A 24318-nucleotide genomic window follows, 5' to 3' on the forward strand; every position below is an offset into this window, starting at 1 on the left:
ACAGCAGTCTTGTTTTGACGTTTTAGCAATGAGTTGGACTCAACCAACTAATTTAAACCAAGCGCTCAGCAATTGCAAGCCAATTGAATTTAAAACTGATGGTTTTGACAACTCAAAATCAAACATATTCTCAGAAATCAGAGGGGTTCAACATTCCCTCCCTTTGTAACAATTTCTTTCAAATCAATCTGCAATTAAACAAAACAATATTAAGTACTTCGGCACAGAAAGACTGTGCCTGTTTTGGAAGCTGGCCATTTTCCAATTCTAGAATAGTTATTTCACAATACCATCTGCTGGTAATTCTTCCTTTTAATGATGTAACATTCGTATTTACTGACATTTTATTTCCAGTTCCAGTTTAAATTCACATTTGTATGTAGCTACCTCAGCAAGATTTTGCTGCCTTTGTTCCTCAAGTCTCAGTAAGTGCTAAAATCTGTGCTAACAGAAATGACCTCAATAGAATGGTTCAAAATTAGTTTTTGTTTGTTCCTGCATTATATGCTATTTTTTTTTCTGAGTTTGTTCACACTTACAATACTAGATTTGATCTAGACCTTTGTTAATCGAGATCTGCTTCATTGCAGTAAGAAGTCTCAGGCGTCGATTTCATTTTGGCTTTGAATTGCGGCAAAAGTTGTGGAAAAGTTGATTTTTGGATTCCTTCCACCAAAACAAACTACGGGATACTTTCATGAAGAAGAGATACTGAGAGTCAGAATCATCTGAACGTTCACTGAAGGTGAATTGGTTATTCTGAATGCTTCTGTAAATTTCATCTGGAAATAGTTTGTGGAGAACACTGTAGGAGTACTTTTAATGTGAAAAGTTAATATTGGGTCAGCTGTGGAAAAACAGGAAATCTGTCGGTGAGGAATTGAAACATTTTTCTTCAATCTGATTCTAATAAGTTTTTAAGTTCTGTTGTATAACAGCAGAAGTCCACTGATTAGGTGACAGTATTTAAGTCTATAAGCTGTAGAAATGTACAGTAATTCAGTTCCGTCTACTGGGAATGTGCAAAATAGAGATTAATCATTTGAAATTTATAGTTACACCATTCACTGCAGTGTTATTATAAAGGTTTATACATTGTATATATAATGTTATATAATGTTTATATGTATTATATTATTAATAATTTCAAAGGTATTTATTCTTCTGTCTTTAATCTCGGTGCCAAACTCAGACGATGTATAAATCTGCACTAAATTTACAATTATTCAAACTATTACCAGAAAGGAGGATTACAGTTCTGGCTTGTTATGTGTGGTAGCTACGATTGCAAAACTGTGGGAGCTTGGCATTTTTACTCCACAGAGACTAACAGCAAGCGCCAGAATCCGCTTGTTACAGTTAAATGTAGATAGAAGAAATTGTGGTTCTGCACTTTTTCACAAGGTGCACGGTTGATGTCGTGCAACTGGGGCTGTAGATTAGGGCTTTGAAGTAAATAGTGCAAGAGTTGGGTGGGGTGGTGTGCTTTTCATTTGCATGGGCTATTATAAAATCAGAAGTAAAGGAGGAGGTAGGTTTGCACCTTATTAATGGGGTTGATTGTTACCAGTAAATAAAGGATGGAATGTGCATTTGTCATATTGTACCGAGGAACTGTAAAAGTGTCGGGAAGCTCAACAATAGAACAAGCTTAAAAGCTTTGTATCTTAAAAGCACAAAACATTTGAAATAACGTGGATATCTGACAGCATAAATTGAGGTATATCAAGGTCTTAAGGACTTTAAACTAAAAGGGAAGAGGGCGCAGGGAAATTTATTAAAGTTTCCAGAACAAATGATAAGTTAAGGGCCAAGAATCTAACTTCAAGCACAGCAGATAAGGGGACACCTATGACCACCCCCTTTCTCAACACAGGACTGACAGTGTTGTACTTAAATATGTGCAGTATAGAAAACAAGGTAAACTGAAGGATAGAATGAAATTGGCAGGTACAATGTTGTGGGTATCACAGATGTGGCTGCAAGGGAATCAGGGTTGTGAACTAAATATCAAAGGTCATGCATCCTTTTAAAAGGGCAGGCAGAAGGGGCAGGGTTGCCTTTTTAATAAGAAGTGAAATTAAGTTGAAAGCAAGAAGCGATAAGGAAATCAGAAGGCATAGAATCTGAGAGTAGATTTGAGGAGCCACTATAGAGAAAAGATCCTGTTGGGAATCATGTACAGGACACTTCACAGTAGTTAGAATGTGGGACAGAAGATGGAAAAGGTATGTAAGAAAGATACTGTGACAATAGTCATGGGGGCCTTCAATATGCAAGTTGACTAGGAAACTTAGGTTGGTAGTGGATCTCAAGAAAAGGAATTTGTGGAATTTCTATGATTGTCTTGGAGCGGCATGTGATAGAGCCCACGAGGGAACAGGTAATTCTGGATTTGGTGATGTGCAATGAGGCAGACTTGATTAGGAAGTTTAAGGTGAAGGAACCCATAGGAACAAGTGACCATAACATGATAGATTTCACCTTGCAGCTCAAGAGAGAGAAGCTGGAATCAGATGTAATGGTATTAAAACTAAGTGAAAGTAATTACAAAGACAGAAGGGAGGAGCTGGCCAGAGTTGATTAGAAGGAGGCCCTAGCAGGGAAGATGTGGAGCAGCAACAGCAGGTGTTTCGCGGGGCTATTCAGGAGGCACAGCGGAAATTCATGCCAAGGAGGAAGGAACAAACTAGGGATAAAACAAGACAACCATGGCTGGCAAAGGAAATCAGACACAGCATAAAAGCAAAAGAAAACACATACAATGTGGTGTAAAATAGTAGGAAGCCAGACGATTAGAAAGATCTTAAAAACCAGCAGAGGACAACAAAAAAAAAGTCCTAGGGAAAGGGTGGGAGATTTAGTGAACATGAAACATGAAAGTAAGCTGACTAGTTATATGAAATAATATTGTAAGATTTTAGATAAATAAAAGAGAGGGGCAAAAGTTGACATTGGACTGCTGGAAAATAATAATGGGAGACAAAGAAATGGCAGAGGAACTAAATAGGTAATTTGCAACAGCCTTCATTGTAGCAAACCAAGTGTAGTGGCCATTGCTGAGGAGAAAGTGCTGGAGAAGCTAAAAGCTCTGAAGGTGGATAAATCTTCCTGACCAAATAAACTACACACCAGCATTCTGAAGGAGATAGCTGAGGAGACTGTGGAGGCATTGGTGGTGATCTTTCAGGAATCACTGGAATCAGGGAGGGTCCTAGAGGACTGGAAAATGGTTAATATAACCCCCCCTCACTACCACCATTTAAGAATTGAGGGAAGTAAGAGAGGAAACAGTTGGCTGATTACTTGCCCTTGATCATTGGTAAGATTGTAGAGTCCATTATTAAGGATGAAATTATGGCATACTTGGAAGTGCATGATAAAATAGGGCTGAGTCAGCACAGCTTCGTCAAGGGGAGGTCATGTCTGACAAATCTGTTAAATTCTTGAGGAGGTAAAAGCTAATTAGACAAAGGAGAGCCAGTGGATGTGATCCATTTGGATTTCCAGAAGGGCTTTGACAAGGTGCTACACAGGAGCTGCTAAAATTGATAAGCCCAGTGTGTTTGGGGCAAGGTACTGTCATGGATAGAAGATGGGCTGATTGGCAGAAGGCAGAGAATGGGGATAAAGGGATCTCTTTCAGAATGGCTGCCATTGACTACTGGAGTTCTGCAGGGATCCATTTTGGGACCACAACTGTTCATGTTATATGTTAACAATCTGGTGAAGCAACTGAGGGCATTCTGTCATCTGGAAACTCAGCAACAAAGATAGGTGAAGGGACAGGTAGAGTTGAAGAGACAGGGAGACTGCAGAAATACCTGGACAGGCTAGCAGAGTGGACAAAAATGTGACAAATGCAACACAATGTGAGAAAGTGTGATGTTATGTACCTGAGTAGGAATAATAGAGGCATAGATTATTTTCTAAATGGGGAAAGGCTTAAGAAATCTGAAGCATAAAGGGACTTGAGTGTTCTAAATCAGGATTTTCTTCAGGGTTACGTGCAGGTTCAGTTGGCAGTTAGGAATTCAAATGCAATGTTAGCATTCATTTTGAGAGGGGTAAAACAGAAGAGCAGGGATGTACTGCCGAGGCTGTATAAGGCTCTGTTCAGACCTAATTTAGAATATTGTGAATGGTTTGGGGCTGCATATCTAAGGGAAGGTGTCCAAAGATGGTTGACAAGAATGATTACCATAGAATCCCTACAGTGTGGAAGCAGGCCATTCAGCCCATCAAAACCACACCAACCCTCTGAAGAGCATCCCACCAGACCCAGAACCCCTACTCTATATCTGTAACCCTGCATTTCCGATGGCTAACCCATCCAGCCTGGACACAATGGGCAATTTAACATGGCCAATCCACCTAACATGCGTATCTTTGGACTATGGCTAGTAACCAAAGAAAACCCACATAGACTTGAGGAGAATGTGCAAACTCCACACAGTTGCTGGAGGCTGGAATTTAACCAGAGTCCCTGGTGCCATAATGCTAAGCCACTATGCTGCTCCCAATGATACCAGGAATGAAGGGCTTGTCATATGAGGAGCAGCTGAGGACTCTGGGTTTGTACTCGATGCAGTTTAGAAGGATGAGGAGGGATCCGATTGAGACTTACAGAATACTGTAAGGGGCCTGGGATAGAGTGGCCGTGGAGAAGTTGATTTCACTAGTAAGAGACTAAGACCTGACAGCATAGCCGCAGAGTGAAAAGACAATTGACACGGGGAGGAATTTCTTCAGCCAAAGAGTGGTGAATCTGTGGAACTTATTGCCACAGCCCTCTGTGGCAGTCAGGTCATTGTCTCAAACACACAGACAGTCAGGTTCTTGATTAGTAAAGAGTGTTAGTTTACAGGACGAAGGTTGGAGAACAGGATTGAGAAACAGATCAGTCATGACTGAATGGCAGAGCAGAATTGATGGGCTGAATTGTCTAAGTCTGCTCCTAAATCCTCCGGTCTGAAATCAAGTAAAGATCACTAAACTAGTATCAGAGATAATGGGAACTGCAGATGCTGGATAATCCAAGATAATAAAATGTGAGGCTGGATGAACACAGCAGGCCAAGCAGCATCTCAGGAGCACAAAAGCTGACGTTTCGGGCCTAGACCCTCTGATGAAGGGTCTAGGCCCGAAACGTCAGCTTTTGTGCTCCTGAGACGCTGCTTGGCCTGCTGTGTTCATCCAGCCTCACATTTTATTATCAAAGATCACTAAACTGATGGGTTGTGTCTTGTTGTGCAGTCTTCCTTTTCAATTAGACAGATTACACTCTAATATAAGAGGTCTCCATCTTACTCTCTATATATCTTGTCTGTTAGACAGTTGGATGTCAGTCAGTCAGACAATGAGGAATATAGTGTTATAAAAGTATAAATAAGCATATAACCCTGACTTTATATGCAAGTCTGAGGTGTCATATTAGTGTACACAGTTAGGTATTGATAAACGTTCAGATATTGGTCTTGATTAGAAAACAGAAATGGCCTGAAAGCAATTAAAGGCATGCATGATGTTCCTTGATACTTCTTTGTTTGTGAAAGTCGCATTCAGGTTCTGCTCAGATATTTTATTTAAATTGGCAAATACAAAAAGAAAAGGAGAAGATGGCTGAAACCTCTAAATCAGCAACAAATCAGAAACAAAAATAGACAAGTCAAAAAAAGAGCATTGTATCATTATATTTCAAATCCATTATATACTGGCAATGTGTAGCTGCACAGTGGGGATGGAAACTAAATATCTGAACACAGATTGACATTCCAGTCGCATTCTGTCAAGTTTAGCTAGTTAGAGGAAGAGCAAATCTTCACTTCATAGATCATCAGATAGATGATAAAGAAAGACAGGCACCCTGACTTCTTCCCACTTTGGAAATGATAGATTGAGGAGATTAAAGACAGCCACAAAGAGGCTGACAGCATTTTATAACTTTTGTAAGGTCAGCTTTAGTTTGTGCCAACTTCAGGACTCCTCAGACTTGAGTTCATGGCAATCCATCAACAACCAGGTTAAATATTGACTACTTCATAGGCAGATATCAATAGGAAGGTGCAGAATGTGATTTTATCAAAGCTAACTTAGCTGAAAAGCTTATGAAATATCATTGCCTCTGCACTTATGAAATCTTTCTGAAAGGTGCTTACAGACAAGTGAAAAATTGTATCATTATGTACATTAAAAGAAGGATGCAATCTTAACATACTTGTGGTCAGTTTGATACAGCACCATTATCCGAAATATATTCTAACAATGAGGTTTTTGCAATCTACCAGGTTGTCCCTGTGTCACTGACAACATTGAGTTCTCAGGAAAACTAGATACGAGTGTGATGTGAGCCTTCATCAGCTCTTGGCGGCCGGGGTTTCATTTTTAACCGTATAACTTTCAAATTAACATGAGCCAAATCACCACCTTAGGGGATCTGTCTGCCCCTCCAAAAGTACCAGAAATGATGCTACCAAAGCAGAAGACCTACAGAGGAAGCCTCACCACATGATAAAGGTGACTTACATGCATCTCAATTTCTTTAACATTTTGCCCCCTTATATACTAAATTTTGCAACCAAGCTCCTCCTCTTTGAGATTTTCTTCACAGAAATACACCATAAATGTGGCAGGAAGATCACCATAATAATTTTCTATTTCAAAAATGCTTTATCATCTAACAAGTGTATTCTTCAATATTATGATCCCCCCAAGCTCTGTGTTGGAAGTTGATGCATCTTAGAAAAGCCTTGGAGCACAACTATTACAGGATGATAAGCCTATTGTTTTTGGCTCTCAAGTCCTTATGACAGCTCAAACTACTCCAACATAGAAAGGGAAATTTTGCTCTGGTTTTTAGACTACAAATGTCCAATGTAGTGCTAGGATAGATCCTACCAAAATATGAGGCGTACAGAAGATGCCTACTCCACAATCCAAGGGTGACTTGCAAAGAGGGCTTTAAACTGATTTGGTGTGGGGTGGGGGATGGTCTAGGAGGGGGACAATGTAGGCTTACAAAGCAAGTGGATATGGCAGTACTGCAGAGCAACAATTTTCATAATGATGTCTACAGTGGGTGAGGAAGGGATAAGTGTATGTACAAGCATAAGCAGCAAATAGAGTCAAAAGGCGAAAAATGATTTAAAAAAGGATAATAATGCCTCCTAAATAATATTCGGAACAAAATAAATCAATTAATGGTACAAATAGAGGTCAATCGGTTTGATCCTGTAGCCGTTACTGAGACATGGTTGCAAGGAGATCAAAACTGGGAACAAAATATTTAGGGATATAATATTTCAAAAGGCCAGCGGGAAAGAAATGATTGTTAGGTAGTCTTGTTAGTGTTGAGGAGAAATGACAAAGAGCAGTCTCCAGTTTTATGCTCAGAAGTACAATTGATCCTTATTTGAGCTCTTTACCACGTATGGGAGAGGGCAAAGACCATTCTGAATCTGGCGTTCATGTGGGGCCCAGTCGGTCTCTTATTCACAGATCAGATTGGAAGAGACGTCAATGACACTCTGATTTCCCCAGCGGAATATAGCATTTTTTATATGTTTCGTATTGCAATAGTTACAGGCAACATCGTCCCTTCCCCCTTAACTTAGAAATAAAGAAATGAGGCAGAGCTGGCTGGAGTGGACTAGGGAAGGTATTTTGTAGAAAAGATAGTTGAGGAATAATTCCAGATATTTAAGAAAATATTTCATGTTTCACAGTAAAGATATATCCCAGTGTGGAAGAATTCTACAAAGAGGATAAATGACTATGGATAACCAAGGAAATTAAGGATAGTATTAAATTGAAAGGGAAATATATAACGCAGTAAAGATTAATGGTAATAATAAGGATTAGAAAAGTTTTAGAAGCACACAAAAGATGGTCAGATAACAAAAGAAGAGGGCAAAAATAAACAGAGGGTAGGCTAGCAAGTAATATAACGACAGTAGGAGGACCCTTAAATATTTAAAAAGGAAGAGAGTCAAAGTGAACATAGGTCCTTCGGAGAGTGAGATTAGGGAAATAATGAGGAGTTGAATTAATATTTTGTATCAGTCTTCACAGAGCACTAACAGCATTCCAAAAACACTAAGTCATCTAGGGGTTAAAGGAGGGAGGAAATACTCTCAGTAAGAATCATGAGAAAAACGTAACAGAGAGATTAATGGGTCTAAAGGTCGATATGGCCTCTGGATCTGATGGGTTACATTTTAAGATTTTAAAGGAAGGAGGTGCAGGAATAGTGGATGCACTGGCTTTAATCTTCTGAGAATTCTTAGAGATTCTGGAAAAGTCCCAGAAGATCAGAAAACTGCTAATGTAATTCTAAACGGGTGGCAAAAAAATGTATGGCAATTAGTTTGGTAACTGTATTTGGGAAGACAGGATGTAATAAAAATTTTAAAATGCATAATGTGATCAAGCAGGGACAGTGGGTCCCATGAATGGAAATCATATCTGACACATTTGTTAGATTTTTTTGAGGGGGTAGCAAGCAGAATAGCTAAAAGGGGAACCTGTGGGTAGAATATTTTTGGCAAATGTATTCAATAAAGTACCACCTATAATGTTACAGAGTAAAATAAAGCTAATCCATTGTATTAGAGTCGCTCATGAGCATGGGTAGAGGATTGGCTACCGAATGGAAGACCGGATAAAAACCGAAAGAACTGCGGATGCTGTAAATCAGGAACAAAAACAAAGCTGCTGGAAAAGTTCAGCAGGTCTGGCAGCATCTGTGAAGGAAAAAAGCAGAGTTAACGTTTCGGGTCCAGTGACCCTTCAAGACTGGATTGAGATAAAGAGGATATTTTCAAGGTGACAACCTGTAACTATTGGAGTGCTGCCAGGGGTCAGTGCTGGGACCACGATTATCTCCTAATTGTTGATATAAATGACTTAGATGAGGAAAGTAAGTATATTGCTGCCAAAGTCACGCTACCCTATAGAAAAAACAAATTGAACTTTGAAAACATACCCTTGAATCTTCACAAGTAGACATAGTAGTTGTGGAGGTTCGCTGTGAGATGTTTTCCAAGTTCATAGTTAACACAAAAATAGCTACAAAAACAAGTAGCGAGAATGACTGCGAGTCTACAGAGTGATAGAGACAGTTTAAGCAAATCAATAAAAAAACTTAGCAAATGGAATATAATGTGAGAAAATGTGACAGGAAGACAGGTAGACAGGAACATTGAACGTAGAACACTACAGCGCAGAACAGGCCCTTCGGACCTTGATGTTGCACCAACCTGTGAAACCAATCTGAAGCCCATCTAACCTACACTATTCCATTATTATCCATATGTTTACCGAATGACCATTTAAATGCCCTTAACGTTGGCAAGTCCACTACTGTTGCAGGCAGGGCATTCCACGCCCTTACTACTCTCTGAGTAAAGAACCTACCTCTGACATCTGTCCTATATCTATCACCCCTCAATTTAAAGTTACGTCCCCTAATGCTAGCCATCTCCATCCGAGGAAAAAGGATCTCGCTGTCCACGCTATCTAATCCTCTGATCATCTTGTATGTCTCTATTAGGTCGCCTCTTAACCACCTTCTCTCTAACGAAAACAGCCTCAAGTCCCTCAGCCTTTCCTCGTAAGACCTTCCCTCCATACCAGGCAACATCCTAGTAAATCTCCTCTGCACCCTTTCCAATGCTTCCACATCCTTCCTATAATGTGGCGATCAGAACTGTATGCAATACTCCAAGTGCGGCTGCACTAGAGTTTTGTACAGCTGCAACATGATTTTTTTTTAGGGTTTTCTGTGATTCTACCTGCCAAAGACTTCTCATGTCCCCTCCTGGCTCCTCTTAGCTCTCTCTTTAGGTCCTTCCTGGCTAACTTGTAATTCTCAAGCACCCTAACTGAGGCTTCACGCCTCATCTTTACATAAGCCTCCCTCTTCCTCTTGAGGAAGAATAGAGAAGCTGGATGTTACTCAATGAAGAAAGACTACAGAAGGGAGTTCTGGACATTCTTGTACATGAATCACAAAAAAGCTACCATCTAAATCCAACTGGGAGAAGGGAAGACAAATGGATTGTTTGTCTTCAATTCAAACGGAATGGAGGATTTAAAATAGCAAGTTTCTAGTAAAACTGTACAAGGCACTAGCCAAACCACACCTGAAATCCGGCGAACATTCTTGAGCCCCTTACTTAAAGAAAGACATGCTGGCATTGAAATCAGTCTAAAGAAGGTTGATTAGACCAATTTCAGTTATGGAAGGATTTTCTTATGGAAAGAAATCGAATAGATTGGGCTTGTATCATTACAGTTTGAAAGGATGAGAGAAGACTTTATTGAGACATGTAAGATTCTTAAAGGACTTGACAGGGTAAACGCTGGAAAGGTTGTTTCCCATTGTGGGACAGCCTAGATCAGAATACATAATTTCAGAATGAGGAGTTGCCCATTTAAGACCGACATGAGGAGAGGTCTTTTCCCTCCTACAGATGGTGAATCAGTGGAATTCTTTACTATAGAGGCCTGTTGAGGCTGACTCTTAAATATATTTAAGATTGAGACAGACCAATTATTATTCAGTAAGAATGTCAAGGGCTTTGGAGAGAAGGTGGGAGAGTGGAGTTGCAGATGACCAGATCAGAAATCAGCTCATTAAAAGGCACAGCAGAGTCAATAGGCCAAATGGCCTGCTTCTGCTCCTATGCCTTGTGGTCTAATGGTAACACATACCTATTTAACATTTTATTGTTCATACTAACCGTTGGAAATAATTTTGAAAACCTCTCACAGTGGACTCCCACAACTACAATGCCTGCTTGTGAAGATCCAAGAGTATGTTTTCAAAGTGCGTTTTTTTCTCAGAGGGTAGTTTGACCTTGGAACACTCTGCCTCAGAATGCAGTGGGGTTGGGGTCATTGAATGACTTTAATCACAGGTAGGTAGATACTTATTGGTCGATAGAATCAAAGGTTAACCAGGTTGATGAAATTGTGGAATTCCAAACAAACAGGTCAACAGTGATGACAGATCAACCATGAAGGGCAGAATAGCCAACATCTGCTTATATTTGTATGTTCCTGTGCTCATAGGAGGCAGTTTGGAGGAGGTTTACTAGATTGATGTCTGGAATGAACTTCATTTCAAAGGGAATGGAGGATATAAGGCACTAGCCAAACCACACCTGAAATCCTGTGGACAGTTTTGGGCCCCTAAGGATAGATATGCTGACATTGGAGGCAGTCCAGAGAAGGTTATTGTTTTGCATATGAGGAGCAATTGAGTAGCCTGGGCTTGTTTCCATTAGAGCTTAGAAGAGCAAAGGGTGATTTGATAAAATTTATAAGATCCTGAATGGTCTTAAGGGAGTGTGGAAAGGATATTTTCTCCTGTGGGTAAGTCCAGAACTAGAGGATGCTTTTAAAATTTGGACCACCCTTTTAGATCAGAGATGACACATCCAAATTGTACATGACTAGCAATCCATCATGCACGACTGATACTGGAACAATGATTCCAGATAGTGTTCCAGACATCTTTAATACATGATGTAGATCAATACGCAATGACATGCAGCATGCTACAGAATGAAACCACGTAGCTGAGTCTTGGTAATCATGTAAGGACTGGATCCATTGGGTTATACATCCACTAAAGCATTATCTTCTTGTATCAAGATAGTGTGCCATTGTGCATCCTTCTACTTAATTATCTGAATAGGTTTACTGTTCCTCCAGGGGTAAAATGGGAAGATATTATTTTACAGATCTCAGCTGTACCTTTAAGAGACAGCTGGATGATATCATGATATATGATGTTTAAGTATAAAAGGTCTCCATCTCACTCTTTGTACAGCGGGCCAGTCACCTGTATGTACACAATTCAATTGGAAGACATCTCTCTCCATTAGATCATTGGTAATGTGTAGTTTCAGGGTAACCACTTCTCAAATGTGGGGGAGGTAAGGAGATGGGTCTCCATTAACTAGCACTAGGTGTAGAAGGATGGTCTAATTCTGCTCCACACTCCAGTTATCTAAATAACTGATATCCAATATAATTTGATATTAATACAAGAAAGCATATGTCCCAGAATTTATCATCCTGTAGCAGTTTTAAAATCCCTATAACTGGGCCAGAACATAGTCCCACCTACCCTGGAGGTGTGTAGCAGTTTATGCAAACAAGAGGATTGAAACTTATATAGTCTCGGATGTCATATTAACAAGTATAGTTAGTTGCAAATAAACTTGCAGATATCTGTCTCATTAAGAACATGAATCTGTGTGATATATGCTGCCTCATCTAACATACAGAAAGCTACATCGTGTCAGTGTGAATCTTTAATTATACATTTAGCCTCACTGTTAAAAACTCTTGGAAAGGTTGCACTTTGCTGAATGAAGTGTAACTGGTTTTAAGTGGATTACTAAGTTCACAATTAATGTTGATAGCTTCACTGATTCTGAAAAACTAATTTCATATTTGTAAAATGTGACATTTCTCCATGATGATGAAAATTCTGGATTTTTTAGAAGTTTTTGTTAGATTCTATTTTGGTCACTTATACATGTCCCAATCTTCATTTTACTCACCCCAAATTATAATGTAAAGCAAAGGGGAGCAATGTTTTCAACTTTATAGGTTACTCTCTTTGAGAATTTTTCAATGGGATTAGTTGTTTACACTGCTTGCTGGTGGTGGAAGCCTGAAGATTCACTTGACATAGAGCTAGTTTCAAATGAATAGTTAGGAAATATGAAATCAACATCGCAAACTTTGTGGTCAGAGATAATGTGAACTGCAGATGCTGTAGAATCCAAGATAACAAAGTGTGGAGCTGGATGAGCACAGCAGGTCAAGCAGCATCTCAGGAGCACAAAAGCTGACGTTTCGGGCCTAGACCCTTCATCGGAGAGGGGGATGGAGAGAGGGTTCTGGAATAAATAGGGAGAGAGGGGGAGGCAGACCGAAGATGGATAGAGGAGAAGATAGGTGGAGAGGAGAGTATAGGTGGGGAGGTGGGGACGGGATAGGTCAGTCTGGGGAGGACGGACAGGTCAAGGAGGCGGGATGAGGTTGCTAGGTGGGAAATGGGGGTGTGGCTTGAAGTGGGAGGAGGGTATAGGTGAGAGGAAGAACAGGTTAGGGAGGAGGGGACGAGCTGAGGTGGTTTTGGGATGCAGTGGGGGAGGGGGAGATTCTGAAGCTTGTGAAGTCCACATTGATACCATCGGGCTGCGGGGTTACCAAGCGGAATATGAGTTGCTGTTCCTCCAACCTTCGGGTGACATCATTGTGGCACTGCAGGAGGCCCATGATGGACATGTCGTCTGCGGAATGGGAGGGGGAGTTAAAATGGTTCACGACTGGGAGGTGCAGTTGTTTATTGCGAATCGAGCGGAGGTATTCTGCAAAGCTTAGTCAAACTCATCCTCACCCTCAACAACTTCTCCTTCGATTCCTCCCACTTCCTACAGACAATGGGGGTGGCCATGGGTACCCGCATGGGTCCAGGTATGCCTGCCTCTTTGTAGGTTACGTGGAACAGTCCCTCTTCCGCACCTACACAGGCCCCAAACCCCACCTCTTCCTCCGTTACATTGATGACTGTATCAGTGCCCCCTCTTGGTCCCCAGAGGAGCTCGAACAGTTCATCCACTTCACCAACACCTTCCACGCCAACCTCAAGTTCACCTGGGCTATCTTCAACCCATCCCTCACCTTCCTGGACCTCTCAGTCTCCATCTCGGGTAACCAGCTAGAAACTGATGTCCACTTCAAGCCCACCGACTCCCACAGCTATCTAGAATACACATCCTCCCACCCAGCTCCCTGCAGAAATTCCATCCCCTATTCCCAATTCCTTTGCCTTCGCCGCATCTGCTCCCAGGGTGAGGCATTTGACTCCTGCACATCCCAGACGTCCGCGTTCTTCAAGGACCGCAACCTCCCCCCCGCAGTGGTGGAGAACGGCCTTGACCGTGTCTCCTGCATTTCCCACAACACATCCCTCACACCCCGCTCCTGCAATAACCGCCCTAAGAGAATCCCCCTCGTCCTCACATACCACCCCACCAACTTCCGGATACAACGCAACATCCTCCGACACTTCTGCCGTCTACAATCCAACCCCACCACCCAAGACATTTTTCCATCCCCGCCCTTGTCTGCCTTCCAGAGAGACCACTCTCTCTGGGACTCCCTTGTCCGCTCCACACACCCCTCCAACCCCACCACACCCGGCACCTTCCCCTGCAACCGCAGGAAGTGCTACACTTGCCCCCACACCACCTCCCTCACCCCCATCCCAGGCCCAAGATGACTCTCCATATTAAGCAGATGTTCACCTGCACATCTGCCCATGTAGTATACTCTATCCACTGTACCCAGTGTGGTTCCCTCTACATTGGGGAAATCAAGCGGAGGCTTGGGGACCGCTTTGCAGAACACCTCCGCTTGGTTCGCAATAAACAACTGCACCTCCCAGTCGCGAACCATTTTAACTCCCTCTCCCATTCCTCAGACGACATGTCCATCATGGGCCTCCTGGAGTGCCACAATGATGCCACCCGAAGGTTGCAGGAACAGCAACTCATATTCCGCTTGGGAACGCTGCAGCCCAATGGTATCAATGTGGACTTCACCAGCTTCAAAATCTCCCCCTCTCCCACTGCATCCCAAAACCAGCCCAGCTCGTCCTGTCCCCCCACTGCATCACAAAACCAGCCCAGCTCATCCCTGCCTCCCTAACCTGTTCTTCCTCTCACCTATCCCCTCCTCCCACTTCAAGCCACACCCCCATTTCCCACCTAGCAACCTCATCCCGCCTCCTTGACCTGTCCGTTCTCCCTGGACTGACCTATCCCGTCCCTACCTCCCCACCTATACTCTCCTCTCCACCTAGCTTCTCCTCTATCCATCTTCGGTCTGCCTCCCCCTCTCTCCCTATTTATTTCAGAACCCTCTCCCCATCCCCCTCTCTGATGAAGGGTCTAGGCCCGAAACGTCAGCTTTTGTGCTCCTGAGATGCTGCTTGACCTGCTGTGTTCATCCAACTTCACACTTTGTTATCACAAACTTTGTGGGTAGCTTTCTTAGATGCTGTCAAGCTACTACTGACTGCGTAAACTGGCCCTATAAAAACAGATTTGAGAAGTTCCTGAATTGTTGACATGATAAAGATTTTCAAGATTAGGCAATTTTATAAATGGTAGATTTTGTTAGATTGTTACCACTATTTCGTAAGATAGAATGAGAAGTAATAAATCTAAAATGCTTACCAAGCCACTTAATTAGGAGAACAGAAAAACGTCTCAAAATAAAATTTCAGTTGAGCAATGTAAGCATTGCCAAAACGTAATTAGTTGTTTGAAAGAAAGGAATGTTGAAAGGTATGTAGATTGCATCAGAATACCTTGCGAAGGCTAACATCGACTCTATAGCTCTGTGACCGTATGAACTAATTTCTGTGTGAGTATTGCCTTGCTAATAGTTGGAAAATAGGTCAACTGGAAATGAATAAAGAAGAGATCCTGCCAATTGGCTGTCTGATTCATAACTGACTCCCAATTTTAAAGCTGGTCTTGAAATTGCCAACCAGAGATCCTAACTGAAACAGTTCTCCCTTCTGACCTTCCCTCCATCATAAGGTCAGAAGTGGGGCTGTTCACTGATTTTTTTAAAAAAAATTCATTCATGGGATGATGGTATCACTGGCTAGGCCAGCATTTATTGTCCTTAAAGAGGGAAGTTAAGAGTCAACCACATTGCTGTGGGTCCAGAGTCACATGTCGGCCAGACCAGGTGAGGGTGGCAGTTTCTTTTTCCGAAAGGACATTAGTGAACCCAATGGGCTTTTCCTGACATATAATGGATGGATGGTCATCATTAGACTCTTAATTCCAGATTTGCATTGAAAAGCACCAGTTATGATTCTTCAAACATGGAAGAAGCATCCGGGCTTAGCCTCACCAGTGACATGTAACGTCTGCACTACACAAATGCCAGGCAATAACCAGATCAAATAACAAACAATCTAACCACCATCCCTTGACATTTAATGGTGCTGCCAACACTGAATCCCCTACTAGCAACATCCTTGGGGGGTTATCATTGACCAGAATTCGTCCCATAAACGCAACGTCCACAAGAGCAGTTCAGAAGCTAGCTATTCCATCACTAGTAACTCACCTCCTGACTCCCCAAAACCTGTCCACCATCCACAAGGCACAAATCAGGCGTGTGATAATCCTCATTTGCCTGGATGGATGTAGCTCCAACAACACTCAAGAAGCTTGTCCACATCTAGGACAAAGCAGCCCACTTGGTTGGCACCACATCCACAAACATTCGCTCCCTGCACCACTGAAGCTCAGTAGCAGACAGCACCATTCACACCCATGAGCACTTCCAGCTAGAAGGAAAAGGGCAGCAGATACATGGGAATATCATCATCTGCAAGTTCCCATCCAAGTCGCTCACCATCCTGACTTGGAAATCTATTGCTGTTTCTTCACTGTTGCTGGATCAAATTCATGGAACTTTCTCCCTAAGGGCACTGTGGGTCTACCTTTAGCAGGTGGACTGCAGCAGTCCAAGAAGGCAGCTCAGCACCACTTTCTCAGGGCAACTAGGGATGGGCAATCAATGCTGATCAGCCAGTGATGCCCACATCCCATGTGCGAATAAGAAAAATTAGAACATAGTTTAAAAATAAAAGGGTTTACAAAGTGAACATTGGTCCTATTAAAGTAACTGTAGAGAATTGATCATGGAAATTAAGGAAATGACAGATGCATTGAAGAGGCATTTTCCATCAGATTTCAGAATACAGGTTACTTTCCATCAGCAGATATAAATCATGAACTGGGATGGTGTGAGGAACTTGGGAAAATCACAACCATCAGAGAAATGGTGCTAAATAAATGTTGGAGCTGCAGGCTGACAAATCCTTGGATCCTGTTGGACTTCAGCTTTGCTCTGAAAAGAAATGGCTGGTGAAATAGTTAAAGTGTTGGTTTTAATTTAAAAAAAAACCCTTTGATGTGGTGAAGGTCCCATTTAGTTAGAACATAGCAACTGCATCTTCCTTACTTGAAAAAGGGAGGGCGATAGAGAGCAGGCACTACAAACCCACTAACTTCATGTCTGTTGGGGAAAATGTTAGAAGCTATTATTAAGTTGTAGCAGGGCATGTAGATAAGTTCAAGGCAATCAGGCAGAGTCAACAAGGTTTTGTGAAAAGGAAATCATGATGACCAACCTTTTGGAGTTCTTTGAGGAAGTAATAGGTGTTGAGGACAATGGGGAATCAGTGGATGTACTGGACCTATGTTTTCAGCAAGGTTTTGATAAGGTTCTGCATCAAATATTACTGCAGAAAATAAAAGCTCATGGTATAAGAGGTAGTGTATTAGTGTGGATAGAAGTTTGGCTGGCAAACGTGAAGCAGAGAATTGGCATAAATTTGTTTTCAGGTTGGTGAGATGTAACAAGCGGTGTGTCACAAGAACCAGTGATGGCACTTGAATGTTTACAATTTATAACAATGACTTAGATGAAGGGATGGAAGGTGTGGTTGCTGATGACACAAAGCTGAGTAGGAAAGTCAGTTGTGAAGAGAACATAAGTTACAAATAAAATAGATTAAATAGCGGACAAAGAAATGGCAAATGGAGTGTAATGTGGGGAAAATGTGAAATTGTCCACTTTGACAGAAAGAATGAGGAAGGAATAAGAAAGAAACAGATGATATATGAGAAATTGCAGACCTCTCTAAAGGGGAGGGATCTGGGACCTAGTGCATGAATTACAAAATGTTAGTGTGCATGGAGAGCTAATAGAATGTTCTCATTTGTTGTGAGAAGAATTGAATACAAATGTAGGGAGATTATGCTTCAGGTATGCAAGCCATGTTGGAACCGCAGTTAGTGTACAGCATTGGTCACCTTATTTAAGTAAGGATATAAATGCATTGGAAGTGATTGAGAGGTGGTTAGCCACATTGATACCTAAAATAGTGGCTTAATCTGAGAGGAAGTTTGGTTAGACAAAGCTTGTACTTGCTGTGGTTTAGAAGATTAAGTGGTAACTTCATCGAGATATCCTGAGGTGTCTTGTGAGGGTAAATGTGGAAAGGATGTTTCATCTTATGGGAGAACTGAGAACTAAAGGTCATTGTTTACAAATAAGGAGCCACACATTTAAAACAGGGGAGCAAGCAAAATATTTTCTCACTGAAGGTCATAGATCTTTGGAATGGTGGGAACACCCTTTGTGAAGGGCATTTTAAGACAGTGATGGATAGATAGCAAGGGCTGTAAGGGTTGTAGGATATGGGCTGGAATGTTGATTTGAAAGTATAATCAGATAAATCACTATCTCAGCAGCAGGTTTGAGGGGTTGAATGGCTTATTCCTGCTCCCTGTTTGTATGCTCGATGCCATTTCTCTTTGACTATTTAAAGACTCAGTTTAGAAAAGAAAATGTTTGGAGCTTATAAGAGTGTAGGTTGGGATGATTGCCAGGAGAGCAAAGTATGTCGAGTCATCCCTCAATGTTTTGCTCAGTCTATAAAGCCTTGTCTCCTAGCAATGGAAAAAAGAGAAACCAAGTTCTACAACAAAGCAAGCTTGAGGTGGTGCAGGAACTTAGCATTAAGAATGCCATCTTGAGCTTGAGTCCAATACTGCAGATGCCTGGTCAGGCAGTGTGAGATAAGTTTCAAGTACCCCTACATTTTGTACTGTAGCCCTTCTCACTCTGCCTTTTGACAATCCTTGCACAAACTTCACTTCCGTCGACACCTAATGTTCTGCCTGAATTAATGTCTTCTCACATTCACTCCCTCACATTCTCATCACTTCATCCAGCAGTCCACTCCAATTGTCATGTCATCTGCTATCGCCTCAGTCACTTCCCCAATTCTCAGCACCTCTCCTCAACATTTCACCAACCAAATAAAAACATGAAATCCCCCTCCCCACATTTTCTTCAAGTGAAAGGAAATGCAGTGAACTCCATAGAAACCCTTCTTTTCTTTGTAAAGACATTGGGCTGAATTTGTTGCTGGGGGCACTGTCCATGCTTGGAGACTGAAAGTCAGGGTTGAGTCCCCAACTCGTTTGAACCAGCATGTTCCTTAATGGCTTCCAGGGTGCTTGTTGCCTTCAGCCTCTAGGAGCTACTGGCCAATCAAAAAACTAGGAACTCCCTGGTCCCAGAATGGCACTGGGAATAATGTGGAAAGCAGCAAGTTCCAGAAGGAAGACACCTGCAATGAAATCCATATGTGGGGAGATTTGCTGGGCGTGGTCACTGTGAATTGGCTCTGAATTGACTGGTGTTAGATAGGGTGGGGTTAGGGGCCAGTGAGGGAAGACTTGGGCATAATTCTTTCTGCAGGCCTCCAGTTGGCACCAGGCATACCATTTACCCACCCACCAGCCTGTCAGCATTCACTGGACAGTTGGGGCTACTTCTCCCTGTTGCAGGTAACATCCCAGCAGTGATGGAGAGAAGGCCCTTGAGTGAGCACTAAGTGGCTACTTAAATGCTCAGTTAGTCTGGTCTCACCTAATACCATCTTGGCTGGAGTGAGAATGGATGGATAGATGCCAAGAATAGCACCATTAGCATGGCACCTAGTTTTACTGCCTGGGGGATGGTATGTAAAATACATGCCATGTAACTGATCTTTTGAGTTCGATTGTGCTGAAATCTATATTTTGCTAATATTTCCCCACCCCAACCCCAGTTTTTAGCAGGCAATGTATACACAGCACAGTTAGGAAATAGACTCTGGACTCACTGCCATGAAATGCATTACTGACTGCCTTGCCCCCCACTCCTCCCCCATGGCATGTGGCAAAGGGTATTGGACATTCCCTCTCGGTGATATGAACTGAGGACACCAAAATCTGCAGCTTGAATGGGGCACAGGCGATAGAACCCTCAACATTTCTAATAACATCTTAACTACTCTATCTCGCTCAGCAACAGATGGCATAGCTTGACTAGAATCTTGAAGTCACTGCTGACTCACTAAAGAAGGAGGAGAGACTATTTAAGTGGTGCTTTCTTTGTTTGGATGCTGCAAGCACATCCTACGGAGGCCAATGAAAACTTCCATTTAGATATGCTTTAAAGTAAGCAGTAGACGAAGAGTATTTGATTGTATTAGTGTTGATTTCTTTTCATTTCAGATAGCTCTGAAGAAGAATGATGAGCTCTCCCTCCTTGCTGATCCTGCTTGTTGATTGCATTTTTGTACATGCAGCTTTCTTCGAAGGGAACACCGACCCATCAAACATCTGTCAGAAATGCATCTCTCACAACTTCTGCAACTGCTCATCGGTGAAGCTAGAGAATGTTCCACGTGTAGTAGAAAATGTACTGAGATTTGATCTGTCTCATAACGAGATCACACAGATTAAGGACACTGATTTCATAATCTATGTGAAACTCAAAAGACTTCAATTGCAATCAAATCGAATCCACTCTATTTCGGAGCAGGCGTTCCAGCATAACACAGACCTAGAGTATCTTGACTTATCGAATAATCTTTTGACATGCCTGTCACCGCATTGGTTTGAACTTCTTTCCAAATTACAATACCTGAACATTTTAGGAAACAATTACACAGATTTGGGATCGGGGAGAATTTTCTCAAATCTGACGAGACTGAGATGGTTAGAATTTGGCAATCCTTCTCTCTCTGTTCTAAAGAAAGGTGACTTTGTAGGGGTTGCACATCTGGATGAGTTTATTGTAACAGCAGAGAAATTACAGGTATATGAGAAAGGGAGCTTCAGTTCATTCAGCAGTATAAGTCATGCAAGCTTAAGTCTGCCTTACACATTTCTGAATAAACCAAGTCAGGCTCAGCAGATTTTTGTTGATTTGTCAGAACTCACCACCCACATGGAGCTAAGAAATGTAGCATTTCCGGACAAAAGGGACAATCAGCCATTCTTATCAGTACAAAATTCGTCATTGAGAAAATTGAGTTTCAGAAATACTTTTCTTACTGAAAACACTGTAATAAATTTCCTAAGTTCAGTGAAAAGCACAGAAGTATCTGAACTCGTAGTAAAAGACAGTGAACTTTCAGGTGTTGGGAAATGGTATGGAATAGACAACTTAAAAACTAATTCTCTCGATACAATATTATTAAGTAATATATCGATTAAACACTTCTATTTATTTCATGATCTTTCAAGTATTAGTGATCTGTTTCAATCCATTAAAAATGCCACATTTACAAAACTAACAATGTTTCTGATGCCCTGCACTGTATCCAAAAAGTTAAAAGATATGGAATACCTTGATTTAACAGACAATTTGTTAAGTGATAGGAGTTTGGACGAAACTGTCTGTTCAGGAGCTTGGCGTTCATTACGTTATCTTATTCTGAGAAAGAATCTTTTTAAATCCCTGGCTAGAACAAGCACAAAATTAACCACACTTCCTAAACTTATCCATTTAGATTTGAGCCAGAACAGATTCAGTGACATAAAGACTTCATGCAAATGGTCTGAAAAGCTACAATTTCTAAACCTTTCGAGCTGCACTATCAAAAATATAGAAGAATGTGTCCCTCCAAATGTTGAAGTGTTGGATTTAAGTAACAATATTATCAGCAGTTTTGCTGTTAATCTTCCTTCTCTCAAAGAATTAAATCTGTCCAATAATAAGTTTAAAAGTTTACCAGGTGATGGCTACTTACCAAAGATGGAAATTCTGAAGATCAGCAGTAATAAACTCACCTCTCTCTCAGCTGAAGAAGTCAAGACATTTCAGAAGCTTCAATTTTTAGAAGCTGGAAGGAATAATTACATTTGTTCATGTGAATTTCTATTCTCTATGAATAATGGCATGACAGTTGAACTGTTGGACCGAGCGGAAGATTACATTTGTGATTCACCTTTAATTCTCAGGGGAAAGATGGTTCAAAATACTAAGCGCTCTTTTTTTGACTGTCACAAAACATTGTCCCTAGCCTTACTGTGTGTTGGCACAATTTTGACCGTAGTCATTGTTGTGGTGATGTGTTACAAGTATCATGTGTTCTGGTATATCCAAATGACATGGGCATGGCTGAAGGCGAAGAGGAAGCCAAAGAATGTGAAGAATAATAATATTTGTTATGACGCATTTGTCTCTTATAGTCAGATGGACTCAGAGTGGGTGGAAAACCTGCTGGTAAGTGAGTTAGAAAGTGCTCATCCACCGCTGACGCTCTGCCTTCATAAGCGCGATTTCATCCCAGGCAAGTGGATAATTGACAACATTATTGAGTCCATTGAGAAAAGTAGGAAAACCCTCTTTGTTTTGTCTCAACACTTTGTCCAAAGTGAGTGGTGCAAGTACGAGCTTGATTATACTCATTTTCGTCTACTTGATGAAAATGATGATTCAGCCATCCTTGTTCTGTTGGAGGTGATTCCAAAGGAAACCATTCCTCAAAGATTCTGCAAGCTGAGGAAACTGATGAATACAAAAACCTATTTGGAATGGCCTCAGGATGAAGTGGAGCAACAGAAATTCTGGCTTTCTTTAAAAGTAGCATTAAAAGAAGAATCAAATGATTCTGTTGCCAAAAAGATTTAAGTGTGTTTACAAAATGTTTACTTTTAAACCAACTAATTTGGAGGCGGTCTCATTCACAGCTTATTGAAACAACAAGGATTCTTAAAGGACTTATCAGAGTAAATGTTGAGAAATTGTTTCTCCTCATGGGAGAGGCTAGGACCAGAAGGTATCGTCTCAGAATAAAGGGGCACCAATTTAAGACTAAGATGAGGGAGAATTTCTTCCCTCAGAACTGAGAGTTTGGAATTCCTTGCCACAGAGAACTGTGGGGCAGCATCCTTTTGTATATTTAAAGCAGAGATAGATAGATTTTTGATCTCTATGGGAATTAAGGGTTATGCAGAAAAGGCAGAGAAGTGGATGTGAGGAATGTCTGATCAGCTATAATCACATTGAATGGTGAGGGAGACTGGAGGTGTAGAATGACCTGCTCCTGTTCCTATTTTTTTGGAAGTATCTGAGAAAATATTGGTTTATAGATGTCTGACTTGAATGCAAAAAAAATGGGTTGCATGTGTTTTCAGAAAACAAGTTTTACCTTTTGCAAGCAGAAGAGAAATGCAGCAAGAACAAGAACAAACTAATATGATCAAAAGCTGCTGAACAGAACATAGATTTTCATGTGTTTCTCAGATAAATTGCACGTGGATTTTATGCACTTTTTAAAAAAGAACTGCTCCACTCTAACCTTCAGTATATCCCATTAAAAATAACCACCAGAAGCTGAGCATTTACTCGCCTATCTTTGTGAATGAGTCAAGCCATGTTTGTAGCCATGACAACCAGTTGGTTATAGTTGACCTAACAGAGGCTAGTCACTTTACAGGAATGGAGCATTAAACATTTACACACAGTTGTAATATCTTCAAATAACAGTCTTTTTACGTCAATGAAGTGCTTTTTTCTAAATGTGGAAAAGAAAATCATTCTTCGTATTACACTTCTCTCCTGCTACTTATACAATTCTTACTCACATTAACATTTGTAGATCACTAGTTACTGTTTATCATGGATATATTGAAAGTTTAGTTTTAATCTTTGAACCTTAATTTAGAATGTATTGATTCTTTGGACTTGGGTGTGAAAATGCTCCTGACTTTTGTCTTTGTTGTGCTGTTAGTATTTGCAAAGTGCCAGTACTAAATATATGTAAAATAAATGAATATCTGATTGACCAGAGATGACTGAGACCAGTTCTTATAAAAGTGTGCAATGCATGGAATGGTATTTTTGTTATTCGTAGGATGTGAGCATAGATGATAAAGTCCAAACTGCCCTGGATAAGATGGTGAAGAGCTGCTTTTGTTAACTATTGCAGCCTGTATGGTCCGGGTACACCCACTTGCTGTGGGAAAGGTTTTTGGCCCAACGGCAGGGAAGAAATAGTAATATAGAACCACAGAGGATTGTTTGCAACTTGGATTATCCCCATGCCTCTCCTGCCCTTACCTTTTGAGGTGATACACATTGTAGTTTTGGAAGGTACTGTCTTGGCAGCTTTGGTGAGTATTTACATTGCCTCTTCTGGATGGAACACACTGCTGTCACCAAGCACCGGAGGTGGGCTGAGTCTATCTGTAACATGGGGGATGAGGTACTGATCAAATGGACTGCTTTGTCCAGGATGGTACCAAACTTCTTCAGTATTATTCAGGCACATGGGGAGCTTTCTACCACACCCCTAACTTGTGCCATGTTAAGATATGGCAAGTTGTGAAGAATAGGTAAGTGAATTATTCCACA

The 24318-nt window shown here is 41.3% G+C and overlaps 1 protein-coding gene across 3 annotated transcripts; it reads left to right on the plus strand.

Annotated features, from left to right (window-relative positions):
- The first annotated feature begins 336 nt into the window (after nucleotides 1–336).
- LOC125452751 (toll-like receptor 2 type-2) lies at nucleotides 337–23738 on the plus strand. 3 transcript variants are annotated; one of them, XM_059645414.1, is made up of 3 exons: nucleotides 337–425; nucleotides 591–745; nucleotides 20187–23738. In XM_059645414.1, exon 3 carries the CDS (start codon nucleotides 20203–20205, stop codon nucleotides 22591–22593), a length of 2391 nt encoding a protein of 796 aa, XP_059501397.1. In that variant the 5' UTR covers nucleotides 337–425; nucleotides 591–745; nucleotides 20187–20202; the 3' UTR covers nucleotides 22594–23738. The 3 variants fall into 3 exon arrangements, with proteins under 3 accessions (XP_059501397.1, XP_059501400.1, XP_059501404.1); XM_059645417.1 differs by lacking the exons at nucleotides 337–425; nucleotides 591–745 and adding an exon at nucleotides 760–872; XM_059645421.1 differs by lacking the exons at nucleotides 337–425; nucleotides 591–745 and adding an exon at nucleotides 6467–6516.
- Nucleotides 23739–24318: the final 580 nt, after the last annotated feature.

Source organism: Stegostoma tigrinum, chromosome 1, assembly GCF_030684315.1.
Source record: "Stegostoma tigrinum isolate sSteTig4 chromosome 1, sSteTig4.hap1, whole genome shotgun sequence".
NCBI classification, from domain to species: domain Eukaryota; kingdom Metazoa; phylum Chordata; class Chondrichthyes; order Orectolobiformes; family Stegostomatidae; genus Stegostoma; species Stegostoma tigrinum.